Here is a 22,770-nt window from a genome sequence, read left to right as displayed (position 1 = left end):
GTTAAATTGTGTTGGTGCAATTTAACATGCTTTTGTCAGAGTAAATATACTGTTTTCCTAATTTATAATTACACTTGAAAATGAAAGATGAGGAAGGGGCCTTGCCAACCTGTGTAGAGCAGATTTAGCTGTTAGTGATGTCTGGATACCAGGATTGTCTTAAACTGATAAGGGTGTAAAGGGTGAATAGAAGCATCCCTTAACCACACAGATCTATTTTCTGTAATATAGTGGCCTTGATAATAATACATGCTCTTTAACTAGTGGTTATTATGTGCCAGGTGCTATAGGTTCACCCTATTAACTACTTCAGACAATCCTTTGAGAGATGATTATGCCCTCTTAACAGATAAAAACAGGCTTTTGGAGTAATTTACCCAGGGTCCACAGCTAGTAAGTGGAATCTGAACCTAGATCCACTTGGTCCAAGAGCTCCTTTCCCCCCACAATGCTCTTACAGCAACCTGAACCCCTAGTTACTCTGTTGTCATCAAGCTGAAAGCTTTTTTCCCCAGAAACATCTTGCTGCCCATTCAGAATCAGTTTTTACTGAGCTGTAATATTTAGCATAGCACATATTAATCGAGTGTGAAGGTGTTTAAAAAAAATCAAACTTGAAAAATGCATAAACATTTCTGTGTAGTCTCAATTATTTGGACATGACTTTTTTCGACTTACCCTTTCTCCAAGCATCTCCACTAGAGGAAAAAACAAATGTTTAAACTTCTTATTCTATTTGTAGGATAAAATGTCATGTCAAACAATTTGAAAGTATCTAGTCATTTTAACTGGAATTTGTTTTTGTCAAAAAAAAAAAATCCCTAGACCCAATAATTGTTTTGACAAGATACGGGAAAATTTCACTAAAGTTGATGCACATGCCTGTGGTGATATGAGATTGGGTTGTCACTTCCTTTCCTTAGAAGTCTGAAAGCAGCATGGAAGCAAGCCTGGGACTAAATGAACATACTCCTAAGGCACTTAGGTGCACACCTGGCACCTGGTTGGTAAATGCTCAGTAAATGTTAGCACTACTTAACGATGAACATCAGTGCCGCCTTTGATCAACAATCAGACAACCATGAAAACAGCTCTTTTCCACTTTAATCCAACATTTAAAAAGCTATCTAGACTAATGTTAAGGCCCACAATAGAGGCCCCAAGAGTACAGAAAACATGATCAGACTCCTACAACTCAGTGTTTATTTCTGCTATTAGGGCTTTTTCCAGCAGTAGTTCCCCACTGTTTCCACCATCGTGGAGACAGAAATCGTCCTAAAAAACACATGACCAGAACCTGGGGTACAGTGGTACACCACCATTTGTTTCCTGGTTAAGAATCCAGTTCAGCCAGCTGTGGCCTTTATTGAAACTTCTTCCCTCTACCCCAGTCTAGGGTTTGCCTTGGTATCTTGTCCACAAATTTGTAGCTGACCTACCACTTTTTCACCTACTCTAGCACTCAGCTCCCATCTCTGTTGTAAGAAAGCAATCGCAGACATGACATTCTGCACACAACCAGGCCAGGCGACCTTCACTGAAATGTGCTAATTTTAAGCCATAACATACATAATTATTACTGAAGCATTACTTATACAAGGATTTCATTCATCTATGAAGATGTTGCATTTTTTTGAATTTTGAACATGACCAATCTAAATTTCCTTTATTTAAATATAAAATTCTATAAAACAGGTCACTGAACTAAAAAATCACATTTTTTCATATGTCAGTTCATGGCCACACACAGTACAAGTCTTGCGGTACATGTCATCTTCTAGGTTTTCTTCTGGTCCATACTCATGTTGATGAACAATCGTCTCCCTTTTCCACACGCTGCTTCTTACTGCTCGCCGCAATTCTGAGAAAAAAATTTAAAAGTCATCTTTTCAGTGGTGCTATTCAGCTGAATCCAAAAATCCAAATCCATCAAGCTTTCAGCAATGTACGTGTGTGTGTCTATGTGTATTTAAACCATATATAGTTTACCTTAATTTTATAACAAAGTTGATTATACAAACTTGGCAAACTTACTTTCTTACCTCACTAGTTCGGCCTGTGAATCAAGTTTTCACTGGAGCAGTGTGAAACAAGAGATTCAGAAATGGTTATGTGGGTTGGTGATATGCAAAACGGAACCATATTCAGAAGTGAGTTGAGTAACAAAATAGGACACATTCAGGTATGTTTGACTTCAGATAACAGAATGCCATAGTAGGAAAATGAGTCAGCTGAAATAAGAAAGTATTTTTAAGTTCTTGTCAGGAGCTACGTCAATAAGCATCAAGTCAAGCTTTGCAAGAAAACTAGAAAGTAGAGAACTCTACCACTATGCTGGTATGTTTTCATCTTAGAAAAACTGCTTGTGCAGTAAGACCTCAAGTCTATTGAAGTTCTTATAAGAGGGCTAAAAATAAGAATCACAGAATATTAAGATTTGGAAAGAACCACAGAGTTTTGATTTTATTTTGCAGGTTGGGAAACTAAGCAAAGATAACTGTGAAGCCAGGACACTGGTCGTATTCTAATGTTTGGAGCTTTTTCTGCTACTTCCTGTCAAAATCATTTGACAAAGAAAATTATATTGGGTTCTTTGAAAGCAACCAAGTAAATCATATTTTAATAAAAAGCAACACTTTACATTTCTATTCTCACCAGTTATCCACACAGTTCATCATTGTCTTTGACAGTGGCATTACCTAAGGGAGAGTATGATAGCTGTCTTGTATAATCTCAGCTATAAAACTCAACATACACCAAGTAATCACATATTTTCCCTAATTCATTTTAGATCTATAAGTAGTATCAAAATACTACTTGAATCTTATTTTCAGCTTTTATGTCATGAGGATGAAAACACAGGGCTATGTGTAAGGCAGTGTTCTTACCACTTTAAATACATTTACTCCTCAACCCTTTAAGCTAAGCAGAATTATTCCAATTTTACAGATGAGAAAACCAAGGCACAGAGAAGTTATAAGTTGCCCAAGGTTGTATAGTTGATGGATACTTCTAGCATGAAAAGTACTTTGACATTATTTCAGTGCACATACCTCTAGATAGGTTTTGGTCTAGAAGAAAAAAATGTTCATCCAAACTCTTCATTTCTTTCAGTATCCTCTCATATTCTGAAGACCTTGGTTTTTCTAGATACAGATCTGGAATGCCCTCCTTCCTTTAAATTTTACCTTAGGATATCTTCTAAATAAAAAATGATATGCTAACCGGAACTCCACAGATGCCCCCTGGTTTCAGATAATGTAAGGAAGATGTTGCCTACTTGAATTCTAATACCTGCTTTTCAACTTGGTTCTCATGTAAGACATCTGGCCACCTTATCCCACTGAAAATCCTACAAAATTTTGCTGTGGCGCAATCATGATAAATTAACTTTTCTGCCTAATTTGAATATTATGTGTACTTAAAAAGAGGTACCAAAGAAAACTTTTCTGAATACTAAAAAAAAAAAAAACTTGTAGTAAAACTCTTTCTAGCCATAATTGAACCTAAGGTTTTACACTGACTTTGACTTTTTCTCCCCACTCTTCAGCTAGTGTGTCAGGCTTAATGGTAAGAATAAAGCCACATCTTTAATTTATTTACTAGACATTCCTGGAAAAACTTGTGCCAGAAAGGAAGTATTTTGGGCCAGGTGCAATGGCTCATGCCTGTAATCCCAGCACTTTGGGAGGATTATCTGAGCCCGGGAGTTCAAGACCAGCCTGGGCAACATAGTGAAACCCCCATCTCTTTAAAAAAAAAAAAAAAATTAAAAAAAATGTTTTTAATTAGCTAGCCATGGTGGCATATGCCTGTAGTCCCAGCTACTTGGGAGGCTGAGGTGAGAGGATCACTTAAGCCAAGGAGTTTGAGCCTGCAGTGAGCCGTGATTGCACCACTGCACTCCAGCCTAGGTGACAGAGCGAGACCCTCTCTCAAAGGAAAAAACAACAGAATATAAGGAAGTATTTTTAAATAGATAGGTCTGGAGTTTTTTTCACCCTTCTTTCCCTTTCTGAACAATCCAGTCCTATGGAGCAAGTAAGCATCCGCAGCAGGGTGAGAGAGCCCAAGAAAAAGAGGGCTCCCTCCAGAAGAGGAGGCAGCAGCAGTAACGGGAATTAGTCACACACAGGGCTTCGATCAAGTCACTATATTAAGGATCATGGGAGCCACCAGGTTTCTCATCATCCAAAAAGCCCGTATAAGTAAAACTAAAATGACCAATGAAATTTTAGAACTGGATGTATCAGTGTGTAAACTCAAGGTTTACATACATTTATAGACAGAGACATAGAAATACAGGTACGCATGTGTTGTGCTAGAAAGCAGGAGTGCTCAAGAAATGATGACATAAGGCCGGGCATGGTGGCTCACACCTATAATCCTAGCACTTTGGGAGGCCAAGGCAGGTGGATCAACTTGAGGTCAGGAGTTTGAGACCAGCTTGGCCAGTATGGTGAAACCCCCATCTCTACTGAAAACACAAAAATTAGCTGGACATGGTGGCACATGCCTGTAATCCCAGCTACTTGGGAGGCTGAGACAGGAGAATCACATGAACCCAGGAGGTGAAGGTTGCAGTGAGCTGAGATTGTGCCACTGCACTCTAGCCAGGGTGACAGAGCGAGACTAGGTCTCAAAAGTAAACAAGTAAATAAAAATTAAAAAGGAAATGACATGTCAAAAGATACAAAAGCTAGTCACTAGGCCAAATCAGACCATTTGAGCAACAAAGTAAGGACAGAAAGAACCAAAGCCACTGGAGAAAAACAGAAATTAATGAATTCATACCAATAAGTAAATGGGGCAAAGGATGTTACAGAACGCTGACTGCCAACTGCTTAAATGCAGAAGGAATGCTGGAATTAGAAGACAATTCTTATAACCATCATACTAAAGACTGGTTCTAGCAAGAACCATCAATGGATGGATACTAAATCTAGGGGGATACAATTTCTTTTTGCTTATCAAATCAAAAATCAGAATTACCACTGAGGGCTGACAGACATCAGTGCCTCCAGATATGAGGCCCTGAGAAAAGCACATCACTTACATACTGTCCCGGGCCTGAAATGCATACCCTACATCCAGCCAGCAGGACACACCAGAAACTGCCCCAAGTGAGAAGCATGTTTTGAAAGGCAGGGCAGGGGAAGCAGACTTTTCTTCAAAAATGTCAATGTCATAAAAAATAAGAGCTGTGTAAATATCCCAGAAAAGTTTAGAAAGACTTGGTACCTAAAGCCAATACCCAATCCCTGACTGGATTCTGTTCTAGAAAGGAATCACTAAAAAGAATATTAGATCGGCCGGGCGCGGTGGCTCAAGCCTGTAATCCCAGCACTTTGTGGGGCCGAGACGGGCGGATCACGAGGTCAGGAGATCGAGACCATCCTGGCTAACACGGTGAAACCCCGTCTCTACTAAGAAATACAAAAAACTAGCCGGGCGAGGTGGCGGGCGCCTGTAGTCCCAGCTACTCGGGAGGCTGAGGCCGGAGATTGGCGTGAACCCGGGAGGCGGAGCTTGCAGTGAGCTGAGATCCGGCCACTGCACTCCAGCCTGGGCTACAGAGCGAGACTCCGTCTCAAAAAAAAAAAAAAAAAAAAAAAAAAAGAAATACAAAAAACTAGCCGGGCGAGGTGGCGGGCGCCTGTAGTCCCAGCTACACGGGAGGCTGAGGCAGGAGAATGGCGTAAACCTGGGAGGCGGAGCTTTCAGTGAGCTGAGATCCTGCCACTGCACTCCAGCCCAGGCGACAGACAAGACTCGTCTCAAAAAAAAAAAAAAAAAAAAAAAAAAAGAATATTAGATCAACTAACAAAACTAGAATATGGAGGGCAGATTAGACATAAATACTAAATCAATGTTAAATTTACTCAAGTTAACAATATACTTTGGTTGTGTAACAAAATATATCCCTATTAGGAAATATACACTGTAATATTTATGGGTAAAGGGTGGTAATGTATACAACTTAGTCTTAAATGGTTCAGAAAAAAATAAATACTGTATGTGTATAGAAAGAGCATGCAAATGATGCAAATAGCATAAAGTGTTAACAGTAGGTAATCTGGATAAAGGATATATGAGTGGCCCTTTGTATTATTATCCTTGCAAGTTTTTATAAGTTTGAAATTATTTCCATACAAAATAGTTTAAAAAGACAGGAGCTAGTTTGAAGGGGATTCTACTGGACAAATTTTGGACAATTTCAACACCAAAATGAATCATGACTGGAATGGACTATAATACATTGACTTCAGAATAAGAAACAATGAGTCCAGCTGATGCTTTAAAAAAAAAAAAAAAAAAAGTTTTTAAAAGGAGAAAAGCTCCTCTTTCCAAAAGCCAAATAACAATTACAGAAAGTGACAGAAATAGAAAATCACCATTTATATCCACCACAATAATAACTAAAGTAGGACTCAGCCCTGTGTACTAAATAAAACCACTAAGGAAAGGTAAGGAATGAGATATTCACACAGTATTAGAATTCTCACTAATTACAAAGGATAAAGGGTACCTTTACAATGGACAAGCGTGGCAGACACCACCTTAACTAAGCAGTCAAACTACCACTCCCTTAAAAGAGCTGGTACCATGTGTCTACTGATAAATGCTCAAACACATCAGCTTGAAAGTATTCCCACCAAAAACATTCGACCTGAGTCTAACTGTGAGGAAACAAGCAGCTAATAAATCTGAATGGAGGGACACGCTGAATAGCAGCTGGCCTGGGCACTGACTGCAAAATAATGTCGTGAAAGACAAAAAAGGCTGAGAGACTAGTTTAAAAGCAACTATCACTATGCATCATCCTTGAATAGCACCTGGATCCAACAAAAAGCTGTCAAGGACACCAAAATAACTGGGGAATATTAAATTATACACAAGACAGCAGCATTTTATTAATGCTAAATTTCTTGAGTATGATCATTGTTCTTTAGCTAGGTAGAAGAACACCATTGTTTTTTGTTTTGTTTTGTTTTGTTTTTTGTTTTTTTGAGACAGAGTTTCACTCTTGTTGCCCAGGCTGGAGTGCAATGGCGCAATCTCAGCTCACTGCAACCTCCACTTCCCGGGTTCAAGCAATTCTCTTGCCTCAGCCTTCTGAGTAGCTGGGACTACAGGTGTCCACTACCATACCCAGCTAATTTTTGTATTTTTAGTAGAGACAAGGTTTCACCATGTTGGTCAGGCTGGTCTCAAACTCCTAGCCTCAGGTGATCTGCCCGCCTCGGCCTCCCAAAGTGTTGGGATTACAGGCGTGAGCCATTGCTCCCAGCCGAATGCCACTGTTTTGAGGAAAAACATGCTGAAGTATTTGTAAGAATCACAATGTCTGCAAGTAACTTAAATGGCTTGGCAAAATATGTGTGTGGAAGAAAAAGTAAATATGGCAAATGTCAACATCAGGTAAATAAAAAAATTTAAGATTAATACTTTTTTCACATTACTTCATTTAACAACTTAAAACTTAGAAAAGCAGAAATCAACTACCTACTGCTGAGAATGGGAAGGAGGTAGTTGTAAAAACAAGGTAAGGCTTTAGAAGAGTGAAAGGAGGTCTGTAGGTCTGAAATTGACTTTGGGGAAGCCGAGGAAACCTGGCATGGGTGCAGGTCCTACGCAGTGCTGAAGGCCTAATTGAAGCTGGAGACAAAATAGTGGTTTACCATGTGCCAGCCTCCTAGTTCCACTGGCCTAGAATTTCACAATGCTGGAAGCTATTAACTAAAGGACTGCCTTTTGTGGAAATTTATAACAATTTTCAGGGTAACCAGTCTTGTTACTGATATATTCAGGGACTGCTTATACTTTTTACACAAAAAAATTTTCTCCTAAATCCTTTTTTAAATGAAAATGTTATTTTATACCAATCTAAAACTTGTATTCAGTTTAACATCTTGGTTTTGCAAAAGAGGTGGTCTGTATTCAAGGAAACCCAATGCTGCTTCTGAGGTCAACTTATAAGACAACTAACTGAGAGAGACAAGATACTACTAAATGCTTCATGGTAGGGCAGGAAGTACTGACTCATGGTGCCCCCTGTTAACAGGAGGAAAAAAAAATTACAAGGAAAAGACACAAAGATAATATGATGCTTTGGTCTTATTTAGTCCTCCATAAACTAAACTAAAGCAGAGTAACAGAGAACTGAGTCTCCCAAACTCTCTTGAGAGATGACTCCAAAGATTCATAAATATAACCACAGACCCACAATGTAAAATGTCCACAAACTTGGGCCTCCATAGGAGATTTCTTACCTACCTCTTTTGGGAGGAAAGTACATAGTAATAAATAATGAAAATGAATTTATTTTCCTTTTTTTAGAAGGGTAACCTCTACCAGTACTGAATAAGAGAAAGCTGGTATAACTAAAGAAAAGCCTTATCTCTACCTTATTTATAGAGTAGACATGCAAACCCAAAAAGTTCTGTACATTTGAACCAGGTGAACGTCCCCATCTAATATTAAGGCCAGTGCATCCTGAAGTTTTGAAATCAAAACTGATTTCTATCATCTATAACTGATTACTGTAATGTGTAACGGTCCTTTCGCACACCTTAAGATGCCTGTTCACTACTTCATCCTTCAAGGCTCTCCTTGCTCCTGGAAAAGAGGAAGGACTGGTGGAGGGCATTGAAACGGCCAAATTCAAAAGAACTCTTTCCAAATACTCTCAATCGGTCCTTTGAATATTTTGATACAGAGTTTTGATACCAGTTAAAAAACTGAACAGCAGTTTCTGCCTTCTTGTATCTAAAATCCGTTAACAATTTGAATTCACTAACAAGAAAACACTTTGTCTTTCACCCTATTTTTATATATCTATATAGATCTATATCTATATAGATATATACACACCTTACACTATTTAAACTGTAAAATTATTTTTGGTAGTCAGATCAATTCTCAAATTGCTAAAGTAGAAGATCATATTCTCAAAGCAGGTAAATATAATCTCTTACCTTCCCATAAAGAAGTAAACTGTGTCAGCTTCTTTGCGGATCAAAATCAGAAGACCAAGAGGAACCAGGTTCCAATTTCTTTTCAACTAAAATACTTTTAGACTTGCTTTTATTCCTCTCTGTTCTGAGCCTCTGAGAAAACTGTACAGTAAGCTCCTTGTGTCTACTCTCTACAGTGTCTACTCCAATCTCAGCCCTTTGTGGCCTATTCAGGAAGGCGGGAACAACCTCTAAAGTAAATCAACAAGAAGCCATAATTAAAGAAGGCATCACACTGACCTCTCTGAACATTAAACACCAGAAGACAGTGGACTAATGTTACAGAACTTAGGTATTCATATGCACAAAAGCAGAAAAACATTTCTATTTGCAGAGACTTGGAAAATATATGACTCATGTAACCACTTTGGAAAATTTCCTCAAAAGACATGCTTCATTCAAGTAAGAAGCGAACTGGAAAAGAAACCAGACCCAAGAGGTCTAACTCTATGAAAAACTTCAGGGCAAGTTCAAACTCTTCAAAATGAGGACAACTGACAGTAGCTTATCTGGTGATTAACAGCAGCAATTTAATGTAATGAGAAAAAAAGCCAATTACATTAAAGTTCATATTTCTTTAAAAAGTAATACCAATGGAAACTAAATCTTTTTGAAGAGTTCTGTTCATACTAATAATATATATGCCACATAGAATTTTTATTAAAAAAGCATGTGATGAAATGGATGCCATCGTCTTTCATTCTGTTTGTCAAATTACAGGAATTTGTTACCATTAGATGACACTGTGACCAAACTACAGAATTAGTATCTAAGAAAGTACAGACAGCCCTCATTTCAAAAAATATTTCATCACCTTGCAGATACAGGTTTTTAATTAATACTTATTATTCTATCCATATATTATTATCTGCACCAAAATACCACCTGGAAATGGTTTAAGGAGGCAGCAGACAGGTAAGAGTTGAGGTGATTTCAGGTAGCTGGAGTTAAAAAATCCTAGGCTAGTATATAACTAATCTATAACTCTGTCCTCTCTTTCACACCTCTTAAAATGCCTTTTCACTACTTTATCTTCCAAGATTCTCCTTGCTACTGGAACAGAGGAAGGACTGGTGTAAAGCACTGAAAAGATTAAAGGGCCAAATTCATAAGAACCCTTTCCAAATCCTCTCAATACAGCAGTGGCTAATTCTGGGGAGTTCTTTAATGAAATGTTCTTAGGTGACACAACTTATTACAGGAAACCTCTCTACAAAGCCATGAGTGTGTGCCTTACCTTGTGATTCAGGAATTGCTAAGTAACTATATAAAAAGATGTGTATACGGATGTTGATCATGGAGTTGCTGGCTTAACTTCGTGTCAAATAGTGCTTCCATTTTTATTTTTTAAAAATTTTAAGGTTCTTAGGATAGAAAAGAACAGGAAGAGCAAAAATTAAAACGTTGCTGACGATTGTCTCTGAGTAGGAAAATCATGTGATAAGAGCTCTTTGTAATTCTCTAACTTTTCCGCACTGTAATTGAATTACACTTGTAATGACAAAGGAAAAACAAATCCTCACAATGAGAAGGATTACAACAATGTGTTCCTCACAACAAGGAAGGCTTACGTTCAATTTTTGGTTTTGCTTTTTTGTTTTTAAGACATCTGATCTTATCTTATTCATTCTCCAAAACCACTTATTAATCCAATCCAAACCACTCCAAAGCCAATTATGAAAAACAAAAGCAAAATTATATGGATAGGACATTTTCAATGAATTAATTTAGTATATATATAAAACCCAATATATACACAAAGTATGTGTTATCTCTACACAGTGTACACTGCAATGGGCCTCTGCAAAAAATTACTGCATGAAGAACATGGATGTTTCCTTTTTTAAGGCTCTTTCAGGGATTCTGTGATAGAGCAGAAAGTGACCACTGTGCTCCCGCAGCACCGCTCGCTCATCACTATCATGGTACCTAGCACACCTGCACGATTTTAAGTTTCTCTCCTGACAAATTCTGACTCCAGAATTTATGTTAGCACAGTGCCTGGCACATAGTTGACACTTAGTAAACATTGGATACATTGATGGATGGATGGATGAAAATTTCAGACAGACAGACTTAACAGACATACATACCTGGATGGATAACAGGGACAAATTAATGCAGAGATAGATGGACAAGGGAATGCATGCAAACACAGATGCATGGATAGAGAAATGACTACTTCATGGAGACTTTCAGTCAAAAAAGCCTGCTTCCAGTCCTAACTCTGCCAGTAACTATGTAACAAGTCACTCCACCTTTCTGGGTCTTTTGGTCATATATAAAATAAAAGTTCCTTCTAGCTGCTGAATTAGATGACTAAGACTTAGGGCATGGCTTTTCATTTTAAGCAATTAGAGGAGATTGTTGGTGGGCATGTTTTTTATAACACTATTGATTATACTTAAGATTTAATTGATGCCAAATCCTTGACCAGTGATACCACTCCTGATCCTCACATTGTTCCTATATAAAAACACGATTCACTTTAAGATGATGAGGTACATGCTTTTCAGAAATGTCGTACTATGAGGTTTGAGCTGAGTGCCTTGAAGACCAACATACTGAGGCAAACTTTAAGTCATTTTTTTCAACCTCTGAAAAACACATTCCAATCTATTGGCGACATTAAACAGGAAGAATCTAGCTAAACGCTTTTTGCAAAATGGTAAAACACAACCCTTCACGATATAAAATGTGGCCATCTACCTTTTACTTTTTTATCAAATTTCTTCTGTTTCATTTTTTCTCGGTTTTCCTGTCGGACTTCCTTTGCTTCTTCTAATGCTTCTTGACTACCCCAAACTTCAAGAGACCTCTTCACAATCTACAACACAAAATCCATATTTAAATAAGTTGTGATTCGGACTTGCAAAATATTATAAAGTTATAACTGTCAAATCCACAGGTACCAAAGAATATCTAACCCAAGTATAAAGTTATAAATACTTATGAGAAATGTAAAGGTTCTAAATATTAATGATCAGAAACAACTCTAATAAAACATCTATCCAAACCTATGCAACTGTCAGTAAACATATGCTGAATTAGATTATAAATAGAAAAGTTGTCCTCTGACTGTATCGTCACAGGAATCAAAAGTACATGTGGTCAGTGAGTTTGATCAACTGTGGCGGGCTCACCAAAGAAACAGTTTGTTGACAGATTAGCCACATCAGACCTAAATATGAGGTCATCTCCAAAAAATCTCCAACCGCAGGAAATTACCAATTACTACTACTCATCTCCTTCAAGATCAGTAATTGTTTCTATCGACTTGACTTCTGATCTGCAGGATATATATATATTTTTAATTTTGGTACCAAAATGATGTAAAAAGTCTTCAATCTACTTTTAAAACTTTACATTCTATACCTTTACTCTTTATAGTATTTACTTACATTTTAAGAGAATTTACCACTAAGGATTATGCTCAGGATACCTCTCACAATATGTTAAAGGACCATAATATTAATCAGTGTAGCCAAACTCAAATTTCTTACATATTCAAGTGATATACTTGTTTTTCATATATTCTGGGACATCACATTTTCCACAATTTAACATCCCTGAAAATGCTGCATCACCAATGCACTTAATGGTACTTTAACAACTCTGAGTCAAAAAGTGATGAAGAACCGGACTTTGAATGGGAAGTTTAGGAATATCATCATAAGTCTTCTGCACTTGCATTTTCCCTTTTATGTATGCAAAAGTTGTGATATACGACAAAAAACTGTAATAAAGTCTACTGGCGCTATTTCACCAAGTATAAAATAAAAGCATCAAGTGATAAGAAAGCGTATGTTGATTTAATTAGCGGCATTTAAAAATATTTAATGATACATGAAACAATAGTGAATTTTCTAATCAACAGACTCATATTAGTATTTAATGAAATTCAGTACATGTTTTGTTTTACAATATGGCTTCTTAATTTTATTTGGTGATACGGGATTTTCTAGTATAGTATATATTCAAAACTGTGCTCTAAAGCAATGCCTCCCAATATTTTAAGCTAACAGCACAAAAAGAATATTACAATATTTGTACCACTCTGAGGTAGATACAAGAGACTGCTTGTGACTCAAAGAAACTGGCCTGGGCACTAGCAGTCCTAGCCACTAAGTGGATCAGCATCTTGGCACGCCTGTAACCTATCTGCAGCAAGTGGCGCTGAGAAGACCTGCTCTGAGATTACAGAGCTATATGGACACTCGCTAGCATTCCAGATGGGTAGAGTTAGATTTTAGGTATTTATGAAATTCCTGAAATTTTTCTTTTTTTTAATATTTCTTTTTTGGTGGGAGATGGAGGTGAAAGAGGGTAAGGAAATGGGGCCTGACTCCCATTCCAACCTTTTTTAGTTTCCAAATTGTACTCTTAACATCACCCAATAGCAACATGTTTGTTTCAAAGTGCCCTATTAGAAGCAAAATGAGGTCAGGCATGATGGCTCATGCCTGTAATCCCATCATTTTGGGAGGCCAAAGCAGGAGGATCACTTGAGCCCTGGAGTTCGAGACCAGCCTGGGCAATATGGCAAAACCCCATCTCTACAAAAAATACAAAAAACTAGCCAGGTGCTACTCAGAAGGCTAAGATGGAAGGATTACCTGAGCCCAGGAAGTCAAGGCTGCAGTGAACCATGATCTCACCACTGCACTCTAGCCTGAGTGACAGAGTGAGACCTTATCGTATAAGACAAAAAAAAAAACAAAAGCAAAATGAGAAAACATGTTATTAAATGTCATTATACATGACTGTGATGCATATGCAAAACTAGAGAAAAGAGTTTTTTCACACTCTGTAAGCAAAAACCAAGCTGACTATGACTAGTTTGTTATTAAGACTTTACCAGAGTTAAATATAATAAACACAACTTATTAGAGACCTGTAACTTTAAGTAGAGTTTCATATCACCCCATTGTGAATGATGTGGATTCTTCTTCACAATAAATTTAAGAGGTGGTTCTCTTTTTTCTAAATCACAGTCTTTCAGAAGATATTCTTGTTTTGCCTCTGTTTTGGTTATAAGCTTATGTTTATCATCAGCATCTCTGAAAACAGATTAAGTCCATTATATAAATTAGTTATTTTAAATAAACTAAGTTTGCAAATGGCCCAGCAACTTAGGGGCACACACAGCAAAAAGGACATATAAAATACTTTTTCCTGCAACTCTCATGGTTAAATTAGCAACATAAGAATTCTAATGGAAAAATACTTTATCTTTTACTTATTCTGATAAGTTATATTATCTAGAGAAAAAACATTCTTAGCAAAGGGAACAGCAAGGGCAAAGGCTCTAGGGGATGGGTGTATTTTGCAAAGAGAGCTTACAGCAAGAGGACCAGTGTAACTAGAAGACCTGCAGTAAGCGATGGTGAGGAGTGGTGGGAGGTACAGTCAGAGACAGTCAGGGCCTTGCAAGCAATGGTGAAGACAATGGTTAGAAACCACTAGAAAGTTTTGAGCAAAATACGATATGAAAAGGAGACCCTAGGGGTACAAAAGGGGTAGTGGGGGAGAGACCAGTTAGAACACTACGGCAGTGGTCCAGGCAAGAGCTGATGGTGGCCTAGACTAAGGCAGCAGTGGGAGAGGATGAGATGCCGATGGATTCAGGATATGGTTTGAACCTAAAGCCAAACAGGTTTGGAATTAATGCACACAGGAGAGTGGAGACATAGCCAGTGAATGAAGCTGGCTTTACTGAAATGGTAAACACTAAAGAGCAGGTACAGGTCAGGGAGGGGAGAAATCAAAGGTTCAATCAGAGGATTCTATCACAAACACATAAAAGTTAAAACTGGGAAGAGCTGTATGAAAGCTAAATAATTCAGAAGTATAAACTAACATGAGACATGTAGACTACATGGTACTAAAACTATCATCTTTGACGATGTTGAAAAAGAATGGAGGCCTGTGTTCCTGATTATGATTAAACATAAAAGCGTAACGTTTCCAGACTTTTCAAGCTGTTGGCAGGACTGCGTTCCTTTCTGGAGGCACTAGGTAATAATCCATCTCCTTGCCTTTTCTAGCTTCTAGAGGCCACCTGCATTCCTTAACTCACGACCCCCTCCTTCCACTTTCACAGCCAATGATGATGGCTTCTCACATTGCACCACTCACTTCTTCATTAATCGCATGTCCCTCTGACTCTCAGCTTTCCTCTTCCACTTCTAAGAAAGCTCGTGTGCTTGTATTCGGTCTACCTAGATAGCCCAGGATAATCTCTCCATCTCAAGGTCTTTAACCTTAATCATATCTGCAAAGTCCCTTTGCTATGGTAAGGTAATATGTTCACAACTTTCTTTAAACCAGTACAATAGTTGCTTCTATTTTCTCTTGGAAATAAAATTCTATGTAGTGTTTCATTTCCCAAAAGCTATACTGGCCTTTAAGGAGAATGATGACAATACTGTGGACCTTCACCACTGTGTCGGTGGGAAATGAGTTTGTAATCTGTAGTTCCAGCTGTGGTGCCGGAACATTCCCAGCCATATATCTGATCATGAGACCAGGGACCACACCTCCCTCTCTATCTACCTAGGACTCCGCTCAGCAACAAGCCAATCACGATGGCTCCCAGTGTCCGCAGCAGGGACTCTAAAAGGTCGGGTTCTTCAGGCATGTGAGGAGTTGATTGAGGGCTGTAGGGACAAACTAAGCACAGGGAGCAGGTAAGAGGTCCAACTAAGATTCCAAGATGGTACCTTCAAAGTTTCAAAGTGCAAAAGATACCAGCACAGCATCTGGCTGAGTCAACAGTAGCGATAGGAGAACCATGTGAAGTGAGAAAGGTTATTCTGGGTGATATAAAAAAAGGATAAAGTCTAGAAGAAAAAGAATGGAAGAATATGGTTTTTCCTCATCTATTCTCTTTATGAGGGTAGCAAAACATGAATGAAAAAGGTATTCTGAGCTACAGTCCTCTCACTGAAGGCCCCAGTCCTCTGACCAAGATGTAACACACCCTGGAATAATTAAGAAATAGAGGGATCATTAGGGCTGGGTGAAGAGAAGGGTTAGGAGCCTGCTACTGAGAGATGTTAAAAAACAAGAACAAAAAAACTCAGGCCAGCAGAAAAAGAAAAGGAAATTTCTATGGCAGAACCATCCTTCCTATTTTATGGGGTATATCATAAGCTTTAATAGTCACAGATTTACCGTATTTGGCAAAATAGAAACCATAGAAATTTTAGGAAACGCCCAAAATAAAAATCATAATTACTAAGAAAATATCAAATCCAAACAGATATAACTTGTTTTGCCCTAAACCTACCCATAAACATTGGCAATTAAGAACATCATCTAAAATAAGTACCTGCAGTTATCACAAGTTGGCAAATCAAAGTGGTTCATAAGATAAGAATCCATAAATTCTTTCCCACATTCTTCACATATTACGTAATCAAACTCCATAACAGGTCCTAAGAAAAGGAAAATGAACTCTTTAAGTTTCCTTTTTTATGACTAGAACAATATATTTTCCTCTATTTTATTAGCTTATCCGCATGTATGTTATGCCTCACATAAATACATTTAAGTAAAAGACAAAATAAGACCTTGATTATGTTTATCTAAAAAAAAAATTAAAGAGGAAAAAAGAAAAGGAAGTAACATAAAGAAAAAAAAAACCTAGCAATTCCACAAGTATTTCTGAATCCCGGCCATGTGCAAGGTACCTGTATTAGTGCTACATTGCAGCTATAAGAAACTATCACAGACTAAGTGACTTAAAACAACACACATTTATTATCACACAGATCTCTAGTTTATTCTGACATGGGTCTCAGTAGGCTAAAATCAAGGTGTTGGCAGGGCTGTGTTCCTTTCTGGAGGCTCTAGGCATGAATCCATCTCCTTGCCTTTTCCAGCTTCTACAGGCTGCCTGCATTCCTTGACTCAGGACCCCTTCCTCCATCTTCACAGTCAGCAATGGTGGCTTCTCACATGGCATCACTCACTTCTTCCATAATCACATGTCCCTCTGACTCTCAGGTTTCCTCTTCTACTTTTTTGTAGAAAAGGAGTCTTGCTCTGCCGCTCAGGCTGGAGTGCAGTGGCACGATCTCGGCTCAGTGCAACCTCCACCTCTCAGGTTCAAGTGATTCTCCTGCCTTAGCCTCCCAAGTAGCTGAGATTACAGGTGCACGCCACCATGCCCAGATAATTTTTGTTTTTAGTTTTGTTTTGTTTTTTGAGATGGAATCTCGCTCCGTTGCCCAGGCTGTAGTACAGTGGCGTGATCTTGGCTCACTGCAACTTCCACTTCCTGGGTTCAGGCAATTCTCCTGCCTCAGCCTCCCAAGTAGCTGGGATTACAGGCACGCACCACCACACCCGGTTAATTTTTGTATTTTTAGTAGAGATGGGGTTTCACCATGTTGGCCAGGCTAGTCTCGATTTCCTGACCTTGTGATCCACCCACCTCGGCCTCCCAAAGTGCTGGGATTACAGGCGTGAGCCACTGCACCCAGCTCTAATTTTTGTATTTTTAGTAGAGACAGAGTTTCACCATGTTGCCCAGGTTGGTCTCAAACTCTTGATCTCAGGTGATCCATCTACCCTGGCCTCCCAAAGTGCTGGGAATATAGGCGTGAGCCACTGTGCCCAGCCCCTCTTCCACTTTTAAGGAAATTTGTGTGCTTACATTGGGTCTACCTGGATAACCCAGGATATTCTCCCCATCTCAAGGTCTTTGACCTTAATCATATCTGCAAAGTCCTTTTTGCTATGATAAAGATAATATATTCATAGGTTCCAGGGTGATTAAGGCATGGACATCTTTGGGGGCCATTATTTTGCCTACCACAGCACCGCTGAAAGTACAAAACAGATTAGTCCCAGAGTGGTAGGGTGAAAAGGGATCTGCTTACAGACAGGGCACCAACATTACACAGGAAAGAGCAATAAACAGCATGGTAACAGAAGAAAGACAACAACAGCATTCACTTCCAAATGGAAACATTTTTTTCTCCCTCCATTCTATCCCCTACCAACAAAGCAAAAAGCTTCTTTATCTGTCTCACCTTCTGGATTATAAACTCCTTGAGAGGAGAGTCTGTATTCAGCCATGTATCCTCAACTCCCAGCACAGAAAAACCACTCTAGGTAAGGCAAGGCTAGATTATTTAAGGACTTCAAATGCCTAGCTATGAAACTTAATCCTGTAAGAACTGTTTCTCCCAGCAAGTCTTTAAATTTTACTAGTAAGGCTGGGCACAGTGGCTCACACCTATAATCCCAGCACTTTGGGAGGCCGAGGTGGGTGGATCACTTGAGTGCAGGAGTTCGAGACCAGCCTGGTAAACATGGCAAAGCCCTGTCTCTACAAAAAAACACAAAAATTAGCCAGCTGTCAATTAGCTGGGCGTGGTAGCAGGCACCTGTAATCCCAGCTACTCTGGAGGCTGAGGCAGGAGAATCGCTTGTGCCCAGGAGGTGTAGGTTGCAGCAAGCCAAGATTGTGCCACTGCACTCCAGCCTGGGCAATAAGAGTGAAACTCCGTCTCAAAAACAAAAACAAAAAAATTAGCCAGGCATGGTGATGTGTGCCTATAGTCCCAGCTACTTGGGAGGCTGAGGTAAGAGAATCCCTTGAACACAGGCGGTACAGGTTACAGTAAGCCAAGATCACGCCACTGCATTCCAGGCTGGTGACAGAGCAAGACTCTTTCCATATATATATATATATATATATATATATATACACACACACACACACACACACACACACACACACCCCTACCTACATACATACATATACACACACACACACACACATACATATACATATATATGTAAACACATAAATTTTACTAAGAAGTCTTTAGGCTGAATGCTCCAACTCTCAGAGCTGCCACAATTTCCAATGAGAAGAAAGAGGAGTTGTCGACTGGGTGCAGTGGCTCACGCCTGTAATCCCAGCACTTTGGGAGGCGGAGGAGGGTGGATCACCTGAGACTGGGTGCTTGAGACCAGCCTGACCAACATGGAGAAACCCCGTCTCTACTAAAAATACAAAATTAGCGGGGCCTGGTGGTGCATGCCTATAATCCCAGCTACTCGGGAGGCTGAGGCAGGAGAATCGCTTGAACCCAGGAGGCGGAGGTCACAGTGGGCCGAGATCGCACCACTGCACTCCAGCCTGGGCAACGAGAGTGAAACTCCATCTCAAAGAAGAAAAAAAAAAAAAAGAAAAGGAGAATTGTCATTATGTCATTAATTGTTTGTTTCAAAATATTCCTATCACTGCCTTCCCTTACCTCCTTCGTTATAACACACTAATCTCCAAACTTTAAGAAAACAAACAAACAAAAAAAGCATGCTTTTTTTGTAGAATATTAGAGGAGCATATCCATAGACAAAAGGAAAACTAAAACTTTTGGAACAAGGCCAGTGATAGCCAAAGTGGTACATTTGAAAAATTTACCAGGATGCGTTAGAATGAAGAGAAAGTGTGATAGAAATACCAATTAGGAAGCTATTACATAGCATTATTAATTAAAACATTTAAAATGTGCAGTTTTCTAATTTAAAACATTCTTTATAATGGGAATTCCTAAATAAACACAATGATAATTTTCAAATTGTCACTCCCTTTTACATTTACCACTCAGAAACTGGCAGTCTACCATAAGTAAGAGTTGTGTAATTATTTCATTATATATTACAATGTAACAATAATGGAAATAAAGTACACAGTAAAATGTAATGCGCTTGAATCATCCTGAAACCATCCCCAGCCACCCCCCAACCCCACCCCGGGTTTTGTCGTCCACAAAACCAGTCCCTGATGCAAATAAAAACAACTATTTTAATCCTTCAAGTCTCGGCTTCTGCAAACAACAGTATAGACACACACAGATTAGAGCAGCGCAACCACCTACATTGATGAATGCACAACACTTCTGTAGCTACAGCTAAAGACTGGAATAGGTTTTCGGTTTTTTTAAATCTGTTATATTGCACTGTTGGCTGCTAAACTTATAAAAAAATAAAGTGTTTCTATCTTTTTCCCAAAGACTGTGAAAGTACCCTCACTGTGAAGATACGCATACACATAAGTGATTTACCAAAGCACTAACCTTAGATCATAGTTATATCCTTCTTTGTATGCTGGTCTACCTTATATTTTGTAAGCTGCTTTCTTTCTCCACAGTTATCTCCCGGATGCTGGCACCTCATTTCAGCCTATCAGGATAATTCTGAGTATTTATTCTACCAATCAATATACTGACTAACCCTGCCTATTATAAAACAACAGAGAGCATCAACCCCTAAGTACATCAGCCACAAGTTAAATAATCATTTCCATATGCATGGCTGTTTCTTTGATTTTTTTAATCTACTAGCAAAACTGCCAAACTTTATCACTTTTATAAAGATAATGTACTCACTAATTAAAGTAATTGCGGCATTATGTAGCATCAGTTTGCATAGAATTAAGCATGTTACTCAAAATAACCAATCTAGATACTTATTTTTGAAAAACTCACTTTACCTGGTTGATGAACAACTTTTCCAATTTTATGTTCTTCTTCTTCTTCCTCTTCTAAAATAAAGCCTCCTCCTGTGTCAATTATCTTTGGGGCTGCTTTTACATTAGCCATGCCTACAAAAGTAAAAGCAGTCAACAATTGAAGTAGGTAAGCCCGTATGTTACCTTGTTCACAAAGAGAAAATTCCTCTGAATTCAATATATCTCACACAACACAAGGATGTCCACGATCACCACTTCTATTCAACATTATACTGAAGGCCCCAGCTAGTCCAACAGAGCAAGAAAACCAAAAAGGCATAAAGGATGAAAAGAAAGAAGTAAAACAGCATCTGTTCACAGATGATGTAATTATGTGTGTAAAATATCCACAAGAATCTACAATTAGAATTAAGAAATAACAACCTAGAAAGAGATGTGTAAAACCTCTGCCCTGAAAACTACAAAACACTAAGAGAAATCAAAGAAGACTTAAATAAATGGAGAAATATACTGTGTATGGATTTTAAGCCTCCATATCATAAAAACATCAATTCTTCACAAATTTATCTAAAGATTCAAGGTGATCTCAGCCAGAACTCCAGCAGTGGGGTGTGTTGTGTTTTGTGTGTGTGTGTGTGTGTGTGTGTGTGTGTGTGTGTGTGTGTGTAGCACTTCTAGTAACCGGTAGCTCATGAGAAGCAATCCGTTAGACTTTTGGCAACTCCAATTGCTGAAAGTTCTCCCTAACAAACACCAAGATCTGCCTCTTCCACCAACTAGTTCTAGGTATATAGGCTAGAATCAAGAACTAGTCTAACTCCTCTTTCTAGGACAGCTGAGGCCCTGACACCTGGCAGTGGCTGGCACCTCCCAGCCGGGGCGGCTGCAGCCCTAAACGAAAAATCGAAGCTGAGCAGCCCAGGTGCACCAAAGAAGGCCCAGGGGCGACCGCGGAACGCTCTGTGGTCGTGGACAGGACGCTCTGACAAGGCGGCTGGGCGGATTCCCTCTACGACTGGGGAATAATCTGCGCACAGACGCCAGCGCAATTGCCTCGACCCCCGGGCCCCGGGACTCGGCTCGCACGAGCCAGTCTGGGGACCGGGGAGGCGGGGAGAGGGAAGGGGCAAGCGCCGCCGCGGCCCAAACCTCCAGTAGCCGCAGCCGCCGTCGCCGGGTAGGGCCGGGCAGCCAGCCGGGCCTGGCGCAGCATCAGTGCCCGCTGTCTCTTCCGCTCGACACTCGCCCGCACCGAGGCAGGCAGCTCCGCGGGTTGCTCTAAAGCCGCCGCCTCCGGCGAAACCCCGTCGGCCGCCGCCATCTCCGTCCTACTCCAAGGACCCAGCTCCCAGGCCCACGCACGCGCACTGCGCGCCCAGGCGAGCCGACCGCCCGGCACAGTCTCTGCGTTCCCCGTACCCAGCGGCCTTTCGAAGTGAGAGCGCCTGCGCAGTTAAGGAGCTCGGCGTGGCCTGCAGGGGCGCTGTGCGGAGTCTGGGCATGCGCGGACACGGAGTACCCACCTACCTACCTGCTCACTTGTCATCTGGGAGAAGAGTCCCTGCTGAGATCATATGTCAGGACCTGGTCACCTTTAAAATAGGTCTCGCTTGGTGATTCAGAGTATAGGCTTTGGAGTCAGGCCTGGGTTAAGTCTGAACTCTTGACAGTTAAAGTCTGTGTGACCTGGGCAAGTTACTTAACCAGAGTTCAGTTTCTTCAGTAGTAAAATGAGGATAATTATGGAACCATTTACTGAGTCGCTGGGAAGATTAGATTGCCAGGACAATACCTGGCACGTAAAAGACCTCAAAAAATGGTAACAGTGAGTAGTAGTAGTGCCAGTCATAGAGCCCAACAGATGATAGTTCTGATTTCATGTTGGATACATGGCCTAGAGACAGAGCCTTAGACTTAAAATGAGAAGACCTGGGTCGAAACTCCCAGTTAACTTGCTGTGTGACCTCAGGCAAATGCAGCACTTGGTCCAGGGCTGATATGCATAAGGTTGGCTACCTTTTCCATGGAATATTCCTGCAGTGAGGATGAGCTGCTGCCAGGTAGACAGTGGGTTTGGATCTGGGCCAAATATCCTGACTTCCCAAAAGTGTGGCTAGTGGAACAAAAGAAACATAGCAGGCTACCCCAAAAATGTATGCTTTCCCTTTGTTACAAATAATACTTAATTGAAACCAGAAAACATTAACTTCTAATTACTACATGTACCAATTAGGACTGGCTTTTAGAAAGACAACCTGA

The 22,770-nt window shown here is 39.7% G+C and overlaps 1 protein-coding gene across 5 annotated transcripts; it reads right to left on the bottom strand.

Moving 5' to 3' along the window:
* Positions 1 to 1,087: 1,087 nt before the first annotated feature.
* Positions 1,088 to 21,880, bottom strand: XPA (XPA, DNA damage recognition and repair factor). Of its 5 annotated transcripts, XR_013404668.1 has the most exons (8): positions 21,661 to 21,880; positions 20,533 to 20,643; positions 16,351 to 16,456; positions 13,912 to 14,077; positions 11,727 to 11,844; positions 10,255 to 10,381; positions 8,979 to 9,208; positions 1,088 to 1,861 (listed from the first exon to the last, which is right to left on the bottom strand). XR_013404668.1 is itself a non-coding variant. In XM_015117236.3 (7 exons), exons 1-6 carry the CDS (start codon positions 21,830 to 21,832, stop codon positions 9,003 to 9,005), a joined length of 879 nt encoding a protein of 292 aa, XP_014972722.2. In that variant the 5' UTR covers positions 21,833 to 21,880; the 3' UTR covers positions 1,088 to 1,861; positions 8,979 to 9,002. The 5 variants fall into 5 exon arrangements, 4 of the variants coding, with proteins under 4 accessions (XP_014972722.2, XP_014972727.1, XP_001114093.2 ...); XM_015117236.3 differs by lacking the exon at positions 10,255 to 10,381; XM_015117241.3 differs by lacking the exon at positions 10,255 to 10,381 and having other exon boundaries at positions 21,764 to 21,880.
* Between the last annotated feature and the right edge of the window lie 890 nt (positions 21,881 to 22,770).

Source organism: Macaca mulatta, chromosome 15 (genome assembly GCF_049350105.2).
Source record: "Macaca mulatta isolate MMU2019108-1 chromosome 15, T2T-MMU8v2.0, whole genome shotgun sequence".
NCBI classification, from domain to species: domain Eukaryota; kingdom Metazoa; phylum Chordata; class Mammalia; order Primates; family Cercopithecidae; genus Macaca; species Macaca mulatta.
This window is presented reverse-complemented; position numbering and strand designations above follow the sequence as displayed.

Bases quoted from the DNA above. Each gene is read 5' to 3' on its own strand.
- XPA (XM_015117236.3), bottom strand. From the start codon at position 21,832: ATGGCGGCGGCCGACGGGGTTTCGCCGGAGGCGGCGGCTTTAGAGCAA. The intron at 16,457-20,532 runs GTAAAGTGAGTT...TCCTTTTCTTAG, and splicing joins AAAAGTTGTTCATCAACCAG to GACCTGTTATGGAGTTTGAT. The intron at 11,845-13,911 runs GTCTCTAATAAG...TTTGTGTTGTAG, and splicing joins AACTCTACTTAAAGTTACAG to ATTGTGAAGAGGTCTCTTGA.